The sequence below is a fragment of the Cherax quadricarinatus genome, chromosome 38 (assembly GCF_038502225.1).
Source record: "Cherax quadricarinatus isolate ZL_2023a chromosome 38, ASM3850222v1, whole genome shotgun sequence".
In the NCBI taxonomy this organism is placed as follows: domain Eukaryota; kingdom Metazoa; phylum Arthropoda; class Malacostraca; order Decapoda; family Parastacidae; genus Cherax; species Cherax quadricarinatus.
In genome coordinates, this window is record NC_091329.1 from 4,273,590 (window position 1) to 4,284,742 (window position 11,153).

Genomic DNA, 11,153 nt, shown 5'->3' on the forward strand with positions numbered 1-11,153 from the left:
CATGCTGGTGTCCTGTGAAATAATGGGTGGATGCCAAGCCAAAGGCTGTGTAGCATGCTATGAGTATGTTACATTTTATTCGGAGTATGTCACACTCCAATATAGGCTGCCTCCCAACCAGTGAACCAGGTGCTAAGGATACTACAGGGATCATTGGGGCCCTGTCGTTATATCAGTACCTTGGTTCATCGGTCAATCACAGACAAACTCGCCAAAGTTGCAAAGCAATGTGGTTCACTTGTGAAGCAAGCACTGGCAGACTTGACTGGGCTGCTGGTCGAACACAATGCATTCTCTGGCTCTTGCATTTTTGCCTCCTTTGTTCACTGTTTTGTACACTTACTCTTATATTACTGCATATAGTGTACATACTGTAAACACCAGCTTGTCTATTTGGTGAAGGAAATACAAGTCATATACTGTTGTTGAGTTTTGAGTGCTCCACTTTGATCCCATTACAACCAGGTGCACAAGCCATACTACACCTGTGTTTGTAATAGGCTGTAAGAACAAACCCACTCTACAGTAGACCTTTGCCTTACAGTGACTTTATGAGCTATATCGACAGATATGTCCTTGAAAAGTGGTAGGCCCGGTGGGTCCTACAGACTGGAGTTTACCTGGAGAGAGTTCCGGGGGTCAACGGTCTGTGACCAGGCCTCCTGGTGGATCAGAGCCTGATCAACCAGGCTGTTGCTGCTGGCTGCACGCAAACCAACGAACGAGCCACAGCCCAGCTGGTCAGGAACCGACTTCAGGTGCTTGTCCAGTGCCAGCTTGAAGACTGCCAGGGGTCTGTTGGTAATCCCCCTTATGTATGCTGGGAGGCAGTTGAACAGCCTCGGGCCCCTGACACTTATTGTATGGTCTCTTAACGTGCTAGTGACACCCCTGCTTTTCATTGGGGGGATGTTGCATCGTCTGCCAAGTCTTTTGCTTTCGTAGTGAGTGATTTTCGTGTGCAAGTTCGGTACTAGTCCCTCTAGGATTTTCCAGGTGTATATAATCGTGTATCTCTCCCGCCTGCGTTCCAGGGAATACAGTTTTAGGAACCTCAAGCGCTCCCAGTAATTGAGGTGTTTTATCTCCGTTATGCGCGCCGTGAAGGTTCTCTGTACATTTTCTAGGTCAGCAATTTCACCTGCCTTGAAAGGTGCTGCTAGTGTGCAGCAATATTCCAGCCTAGATAGAACAAGTTCTATGAGGTTTGGCAGGATGTGGGTGTTTGGCCCTCCTTCAAGAGGAATTGTTATTTTGAGGTGAATCTCTGTCAACTGAGGATCCTTGCTAAATTTCACAACCTAGTTTTTTCAGGGAAATCTCAGCTCTATGAGCAGTCATGTGACGACTTTCCTGCAGCAGCTGACCTCTCTAACCAGAGATATGGGGTAATGATCGTCAAAAACTAATTACTATATCAGAAGCATTTGGGACTGAGGGAAGCTCATCAAATTTCATTTTCAATAATGAATTTGTTTTCAAATCAATAAGTTCCATTTGTATGTTACTAGGCATTTTCAGGATTTTTTTGTTCACCGAGTGAAAATGGTTTTATAAATGCGAGTATGCAGTCTTCTTTTAGCAAAATCACTAAAACAACTTTCAAATGACTCTTGCAATAATCTGATTTATTAATATAGTATTCTATAAAATTTCCATTATCTTCAGCACATACACTGTTTTTTTTTTTCAAATGTAGAAACTGGCTCAAATCCTCATTTTTCTAATTGAGAGGTAAACAGTTTTATCTTCATTTGTTCTTGCCCTGCAGTTTCAAATTTAGATCATTGAGATGGCTAATAACATCAACTAAAAATGTTAAATCAAATAGCTATAATGCTATTTGTTATCACATAAAAGGTCTCTTTCCTCAGGCAGCTCATTCTTCTCTTCCAGAAAATTATGAACACTCAGTTTCCAGAATCTACTGAGAACCTGTCCTTTAGAAAGCCAGTGCACCTCACAATGAAGGATGAGATCACCATATTCAAAATCTAACAATTCATAAAATCTGCTTTTTTTTATTTTTTTTTATTCGCGGGTATTCTCCCGGCCCGGGTCTTTTCCAAGTAGTGGTGACCCGGCCTTGGCTCCCTATCTGGGGAGTGTCTCGAGACCTAAGTCTCCCATGGGAGGAGATACAAGTACCCCCTCATCTTTGGGACCAACTGTCCCCAGGCCTAGCCACAGTCCCCGCCCTCACGGGGCTCGTAGGGAGAAGCTAGGCCTCTGGTCTGCCATCTGCCCCGCCCCAAAGGGGCTCGTGGGGATGGCAGTCTTATATATAAAATCTGCTGATATATGTGATGCAGCCCAGTTAATAAAAATTTTATGTTGCAAACTTGCAATTGTTAATAAAACACACCAAAACAATTTTTTAAATTTAATATACAAACAGACAATATAAAAAACATAAATGGAACTTGTATCAAAACATTTTTTAATTGTTACAAAAATATAAAAAGGAAGCAAATATCAACAATGCCAAATTGCAAAGTGATGCAAGTTTCAATCCCTATATTCCTGAGATTCATTTGGAAGACCAATGATTCTATATTGCTAAATGGAAAGATGGAAGTCTGAGAAACAATTTCTATCAGTCTTTATGCACAGATTTACTTTGCATACACTACACACGAATGACGATGTTACCGTTTTCTTCGTGTTGCTGCAATACTTGCAAGTAAACGGCCTTTGCCCTGCCATTGGGAAGTGCATTAGACTAAGGTCTTTCCTAACACTGTCATCAGGCATTTCTGTACGTTTTCCCCTCCCAGGTTTCACTATGCCAACACCATTGGAAGTACATGGTGAATTAGTTGGTGAAGGTCTTGGAGTTGTTCTTAGGATGCTGCCTCTAAGGTTTTGTCCTTTAGACCTTGCAATTTCAGAGATACAATTCCTGAAATACTTCAGTTGCATACACTTTTGCTTTATTGCTCGAGAATCACGGCAATAAAGCAGCCATGCATTCACAACAGCAAGATCAAGAATATAGGCAAATAGCCGCATGTACCAACGTTTTGATTTCATTGGTGTTTTGTAGAGATGCACCAACATGTTGCTTTTGTCAATACCTCCCATGTTTGCATTATAGTTCTTGATGACTGCAGGGCACAATATTTGGTCTTTCCTCTTTGTAACCCTGTTATATCTGTCAACAAGACTCAGAGGCTCGACCCCAATATCAGTTGTCACTAAAGTCACAACTTTGGTGTCCTTCCATCTTACAACAAGGACACCATCATTGTTGTTGAAGCAAAAATTGCCCCTGACCACAGTGTTCCTTTCCATTTGTTTGATAGGCGCCAGATCTGGCTTACCACATCTATTGTCACGTACTGTTCCAGTGTATCTGCAGTTATACTTATCTCTTAGTAGCTTGACCAAAGGTATACTTGAAAAGAAATTGTCAGCATAGATTGCTGATGTGTTGGTCTTGTTCATAGTTTGTGCAAGTACCAGAACAATCTTTGTACTTATTGGAAGTTTAGATTCTTCCTGTGGAAGCTGTATGGGATGTGTGTCAAAAGTTGTTGTGCCTTGATACATGAGTATATCATGTATGAGTCCATCTTGACTTGCACGACAAAAAAGTTTGAAACCCCACTTATCTGGTTTTGTTTTGATGTACTGCCTTAGGTTTCCAGCAGTTTCACCCTTGAAACCAACCATGACTTCATCAATAGATTGCTTGGGTGTAGCTGGAATTTTCAAGCAAGCATTAGTTAGTTCAGTGTAAAGAGGCCTTACTTTGTAGAATCTGTCATTATCCTTTTTTGTGTTGTCATTGAAATGAATATGACTTCTAAGGTACCTAAACCTCTTAGACGCCATGCTATCTACAACCTGTGGGATCCTAAAAGCAGCTTTCCAATAGTCTTCGAGGGATGGTAGTGAAGCAATACCCATGAACAACAAAATACCTATGAACCTCAAGATCTCTTCAGAATCTGTTGAAAAAGTACTATTTACGTCTTTTTGCCTTGCATACAAATTTGTTTGATATGCTATGTTATCTATCATGGCTGGAGTAACGAACATACGAAAATACTCATATGGAGACCTAATTGCAAGAGGCTTTTCATGTTCATATGCCGGCAAAGGATCATTTTGAATGTCATCTACGGTCCACTGAGATGAAACTTGAAGAGCAATATTCTCATGGATCTCTTCCTCATCCGGGTATTCCTCAATCCTAAAAGTTTTCTTTTTCCTCATTACTTTCTGCTTTTTGGCTGGCCTTTCTTCCCTTTCTTCCTCCTCATCATCACTTGACATCTCTGCATCCTGTGCATCCGGTGGCAAGTATTCATCACCACTATCCAGCAATTCTGGTTCGTCTACCTCTGGTTCCGAGTCACTGTCTTCAGAAACGCAGACATACCTCGACCTGCTGGTCGACTGCTCCCCATAAAACAGCCTCTCATGGAACTGGAAGGACAATAGAAACCTCCTGTATAAATCCAGACCACTACAGAGTTCATATATGAAATTGAAAATTTTTTATAAATATTTATTTGACTAAAATTGGACATTCCCGGAAACTCGTGCAAGACCGAAATAATTCGGACTAAAATGCTTGCACTTTTTTCAACTGCATGCTACACTCATATTATGCTTCACACGGACTTTAGGTATATATCAAAATATGCCTAAACTATTCATGTAAGCACTAAACACAACAATCAGTACTTACCGACATTGTAGAATGTATAATCCAAGAGTAGATTAGTAAGGGTGGAGGGAAAAATGCGTGTGGGCGAAGCCAAGCCACCAGTGTTTATATTTTGATCTCTCAACCAATGGGAAGGCGGCAGAAGCGAACTGTACTTAGCTGAAGAGACTCAGGGAAGGCTTGTGATTGGTTGGAACTAAAGAACGGGAAGCTGGCCGCGCGGGGCGCGGAGTATGATACGCGCCAAAAACACGTAATTAAGACCGAATTTTTTCTGCCTCGCTCGACAAAGGGGCATTTTTATGAGGAATCGATGATAATTTTAACATCTTTGAAGTACTTATCAGTCTTGAGTCACTTCATGAAAAACAAAGAGGAGCATAACATGGTGCAAATTGAAAGCTTTTCCAGTGACTCTTGGTGTATAATGCAGCTATAGTACTAGAAGACGACCTAAAATGATTTCCATCAAATTTGCAGTACCAAATGCTTTACCTATCATTGACGGTGCTCTGTCAGTACAAACACCGATGAGTTTACTAGAATCTAGTTGCAAATTTCCTAGGCATGACTACTGTCAAATATGACTGATCCTCTTGTTTTTTCATGAAGTGACTCAAGACTGATAAGTACTTCAATGATATTAAAATTATCATCGATTCCTCTTATAAAAATGCTTAATTAGGCTGCATCACATATGTCAGCAGATTCACCCAAAGCTAAAGAAAAGAAAGTACGTACAAGAATGGTCAAGATCTTTCAGTTGCTCAGATACATCATGGGTGTGGAAAATTTTGGATTTTCCTAAATTTAGCATGTGTAAATTTGAATAATCAAATAACTGTACAATAAAATGTGATGCTGATTTGACCCTTTCGAGAAATTTCGAGTGAGGGGGGTGTAGAACAGCTGCTAAGTGATGCCATTTGCAATGTGTGAACACTGGTTGTGGCAGGAAATTCTACTGATAATCCAGCATCTTCTGCGACAAATTGTTTTTTTTGGCATAAATTTATAATTAGGAACCCGTGTTAATGTCACCTGCTGAAGAATTGGGACAGGAAATTTACAGGACCTCAAGAATTGTGCGTTTACGCGGCCCGGTCTGTGACCAGGCCTCCTGGTGGATCAGAGCCTGATCAACCAGGCTGTTACTGCTGGTTGCACACAATCCAACGTACGAGCCACAGTCCAGCTGGTCAGGTACCGACTTTAGGTGCTTGTCCAGTGCTTGCTTGAAGACAGCCAGGGGTCTGTTGGTAATCCCCCTTATGTATGCTGGGAGGCAGTTGAACAATCTCGGGCCCCTGACACTTATTGTATTGTCTCAACGTGCTAGTGACACCTCTGCTTTTCATTGGGGGGATGTTGCATCGTCTGCCGAGTCTTTTGCTTTCGTAGTGAGTGATTTTCGTGTGCAAGTTCGGTACTAGTCCCTCTAGGATTTTCCAGGTGTATATAATCATGTATCTCTCCCGCCTGCTTTCCAGGGAGTACAGGTTCAGGAACTTCAAGCGCTCCCAGTAATTGAGGTGTGTGAAGGATGGAAAAATAAAGGACTTCAATGAATCCTTCACAACAACACCCCTTAGCCAAGTGCCGCTTACCTGTAATGTACAGTAGTTTTTGTGTTGACCATCGTAAATCCTATCTGCTAGCGTAGTTAGGATGTGTTCCATCAGCATTGTCTTCCGGTAATTAAATGGTAAGTGTTAATACCAATTATATTTTGTGTACCCAGCAAGCCTAATCCTATACAGTCCACATAACTTTAATTACCAGAGAAGCTGGTTTAATATTATAATTAATAATTTTATGTCAGGTCTAGCATTTTGTGAGTGGTGAGGAAGTGGGTGGTCGAGGGAGTTAGTTCAGTGACCTACTGTGACTAAGTCACACTTACCTCACCCAAATTACTTGCAGGTAATAATTCAGGTAATACCTTGTACGTCTCCTGCAGGTGATTTGCTCACATAATATTTTTATCACCAAGACATCTTGCAAATAGTATTTGGAGACAAGGTTTAATAATTTCTTCTCTATCAGAGAAAGGTTTCTGTTATTTAACCAGTGCAAAGTCAATTTCGTAGGATTCTTCCGTCATCCCCAAACTTAAAATATATTTTGTCTTCTTTTTATTTCATTCTTTTTCTTATTCACATACTCTTTCTGTAACTCAGACCCAAGCACTAACTTCAGTTTTTCTTCTATTTCTGCCTGATATTTTTTAACAGAGTTTATTAAGATCATGTCATCTTTTATCTGAGTATTTTCACAATGCACAATGGTTTTCCTGACGGACCTGCCATAAATAACTAATTTTCCCACTGTTTATCAAATTGATGCTCACTATCACTTTCTGCTTTTCTTTTGCACTGTGATGGGTAACTGTAAAAATAGTTTAAGTTTCACAAAGTACAAAACTTCATTTGTTCACGTAGAGCGAAGTACAACTCTATTACACGAATGTCAGTTGTAAACTGACTGGTTAGGTTAGGTAAAGTTCGTCAGGAAACAGGACAAGTTTCCTGACGCGGGTCTTAGTCAGATGGTTCAGCTTTTGGAGCTTTTGGTCATATGACCGAGGCCTCCCGCTGGCTTACCGGTCCACCCCTTTAAAAATTATGGTCATTTATATATTCTAACTGACTAGTAAAAATGTGCAATGTACAGCAGCCGTGCTGTAAGATTAAGAGATCTTAGAGTTTTGTTGATATCTTAGGCAAGCTGAAACTACATAGTATATAGTATCGACGTTACCCTAGTTAAGAGCATGGCAGCATCAGTACCAGAGGTTAGAGCCTCATACTCTTAGCCTCAGAGAATTAGGCCTCCTCAAGATCAAACAAGTATCAAACTTGTACACTTACATTATTATTATTATTATTATAATCAAGGGGAAGCGCTAAACCCGTAAGATTATACAGCGCCTGGGGGGGGGATGTGGAAGGCATTCAGGCTTAATTCGGGGAACTGGAGCACAGATCCAATTCCCTAAATCAAGAGCCCCTCACCAACATCAAGGAACCTTCCCTGAGGGGTTGTACACTTACAGAATGACTCCTGTACAAATGTCCCTCTTTGTGCAGTGTGGGTGTTCACTGTAATTCGTTCCAAGTCTTACTGAATATTTTTTAACTGAAAACAGATTAATGTGAAAGAAGATGACATTTGCTAGATGTGCACAAAATAATAAAAATCACTAAAAATTATTGCTAAGTTTTAGATTCATTCTCAGTCAAATTCATTTCTAGCTATGAGTTACTTGAATTTCTGTTATATTTTTTCTACAAATCAGTTATTGGTTAATACTTTCCCCTCACGGGAGGTTCCTTGACGCTGGTGAGAGGCTCTTGATCACTGGACAGGCACCTAAAGTCAGTATCTGACCAACCGGGTTGTGGTTCGAACGTCAGTTTGCGTGCGGCCAGCAGTAACAGCCTGGTTGATCAGATCCACTACAAGGCTTGGTCTCAGACCGAGCCGCGGGGGCGTTGATCCCCGAAACCCTTTCCAGGTAGGAAATTGGACCTGTGCTCCAGTTCCCCGTACTGAGCCTGAACATCTTCCCCTCCCCACAGACTCTGTATAATCCCTCCGGGTTTAGCGCTCCCCATGATTATAATAATAATACTGGTTAATATTTTTTGTATGAGTAGGCTTGCTTTTTTTATTATCATCACTGGGGTGCAATGCACCACTTCTAGTCATGCAATGCGCCACTATTGGCACAAGCGCCATAGGTTGGCCATCCGACATAGCTCTATCCAGTTTCAGGAGACGAGTTGAACAAATTGAATAGTATCACTAAAGTACTGTGAATACTTTGTGTAGCTTTAAAAATAGGTTAGATAGCTATATGAGTGAAACAGGTTGGATTAAGTAGGCAGTGAATAGCATGAACTAGTAGGACTTGCAGTTCTCCTTTTAGGTTCTTACTTGTTATTAAATTTTTTTCAGCATTTTGTATCCTATATTTTTAATAGTTACTGTACCGTACTTTAAAGTTTGCCCGAACACTTGAACCCTCAAATTTCCAAGCTTCGTAATTCCATTTCTTCACATACCCAGTCTTTGTACAGAACAGCATCACACCTAATCTCGTTTTTTTTTTCTGTACTTCCTTTTTCTTTTGGCTAGCTGCACATTCCCTCAATGGAAAATTAACCATAGGTTTGCTTTCAAAATGTGCTGGTAAGAAGTTATGCAGATAAGCAATTTTATATTATTTGTGAATTAAAAATTTTTGAGGCCTTTAGTACTCAAAATATGAACATAAATTTTAAAAAGTGAAGGGGACACTTACGTGAAACAACGCTTTAATGATGATGGAACACCCTAGTGATGAAACCTTGCCTGAATGATGAGGTACTTACACTACAGAACCATGCCTGCAAGATGAGAGGGAACCCACACTACAGAACCATGCCTGCAAGATGAGAGGGAACCCACACTACAGAACCATGCCTGCAAGATGAGAGGGAACCCACACTACAGAACCATGCCTGCAAGATGAGAGGGAACCCACACTACAGAACCATGCCTGCAAGATGAGAGGGAACCCACACTACAGAACCATGCCTGCAAGATGAGAGGGAACCCACACTACAGAACCATGCCTGCAAGATGAGAGGGAACCCACACTACAGAACCATGCCTGCAAGATGAGAGGGAACCCACACTACAGAACCATGCCTGCAAGATGAGAGGGAACCCACACTACAGAACCATGCCTGCAAGATGAGAGGGAACCCACACTACAGAACCATGCCTGCAAGATGAGAGGGAACCCACACTACAGAGCCATGCCTGCAAGATGAGGGAACCCACACCACAGTACCAGTATAATAACCTATGTGACATGTCAAGATATCTTATTAATGAAAATAAGATACCAGATATACTAAGCAAATTTCCTAAATTTGCTTGTAACAGATAAGTGAACTATAGATATGTAGATATAAATCCATATGTATTCCTGTTAACCCTTTGGGGCCTAGTTCCTAGGCCTTTTGTGTATCCATATGCTCTCGCGCTATCGTCCACAGGATGGATATGGGGTGCACAATAAACTAGCCACTTCGGTGGCAAAATCTAATCAGAACCATGCCTGCAAGATGAGGGAACCCACACCACAGAACCATGCCTGTAAGATGAGAGGGAACCCACACCACAGAACCATGCCTGCAAGATGAGGGAACCCACACCACAGAACCATGCCTGCAAGATGAGGGAACCCACGCCACAGAACCATGCCTGCAAGATGAGGGAACACACACCACAGAACCATGCCTGCAAGATGAGAGGGAACCCACGCCACAGAACCATGCCTGCAAGATGAGGGAACCCACACCACAGAACCATGCCTGCAAGATGAGAGGAAATCCACACCACAGAACCATGCCTGCAAGATGAGGGAACCCACACTACAGAACCATGCCTGCAAGATGAGAGGAAACCCACACCATAGGACCATGCCTGCAAGATGAGAGAGAACCCACACCACAGAACCATGTCTGCAAGATGAGGGAACCCACACCACAGAGCCATGCCTGCAAGATGAGGGAACCCACACCACAGAACCATGCCTGCAAGATGAGAGGGAACCCACATCACAGAACCATGCCTGCAAGATGAGAGGGAACCCACACCACAGAACCATGCCTGCAAGATGAGAGGGAACCCACACATTACTATGCTTGAACTATAATTTCTCACACTGAAAGATGAGACGGCACCCTAAGGGGTAATCTGATTGTGAGCTCAGCACATTTCTGGAAAGACGGCGACTAAATTAATGATGGGCTATGCTGGGTTACAAAGCCAAGGAAAGTCTTATAATGATCTCTCTTCTAAAGTCTGACGAACCATTTTAAAGACGAGGCTGAAACGGTCATAAATGTCGTACATGATGCAACATCTCTCAGGGTGCTAATGAGTCTGCTGCTGTGTTCATTTTCTTGTGTTCTTAAGCATTAGTATCTGACTTGTTTGCATATACAAGGATTTCTTTCCTATTGTTAAATTTTTCATCTATTATTGTTATTATTATTAAATATTCGCCGGTATTCTCCCGGCCCGGGCCTTTTCAAAGTGGTGGCCCAGCCTTGGCGCCCTCTTTAGGGAGTGTCTGAGACCTAAGTCTCCCATGGGAGGAGGCACAAGTACCACCTCATCTTTGGGACCAACTGTCCCCAGGCCTAGCCACATAGGCCTCTCTGGTCTGTCATCCCCGCCCCAAGGGAGCTAATGGGAATGACAGTCTTGTGAGCTGAAAGCTCCGGCTCAGGCACCTACCCTACCCTAGAAGGGTTAGGCATGGTGTCGATGTTTTCCATCTAAAGAGGATCTCCAGCTTGACTAAAAATATTTTCACTGTAATAAATATTTCTTGCATTTAATGTGAATTTAATTTATACATACAGTATATACAATACTGTGCGGTACCTGTATATGTAAAAGTGTTATATGTTTA

The 11,153-nt window shown here is 41.8% G+C and overlaps 1 protein-coding gene across 1 annotated transcript; it reads right to left on the minus strand.

Annotated features, from left to right (window-relative positions):
* Nucleotides 1-2,368: 2,368 nt before the first annotated feature.
* Nucleotides 2,369-4,792, minus strand: LOC138853724 (piggyBac transposable element-derived protein 3-like). The gene is made up of 2 exons (XM_070092024.1): nt 4,700-4,792; nt 2,369-4,434 (listed from the first exon to the last, which is right to left on the minus strand). Exons 1-2 carry the CDS (start codon nt 4,703-4,705, stop codon nt 2,560-2,562), a joined length of 1,881 nt encoding a protein of 626 aa, XP_069948125.1. The 5' UTR covers nt 4,706-4,792; the 3' UTR covers nt 2,369-2,559.
* Nucleotides 4,793-11,153: the final 6,361 nt, after the last annotated feature.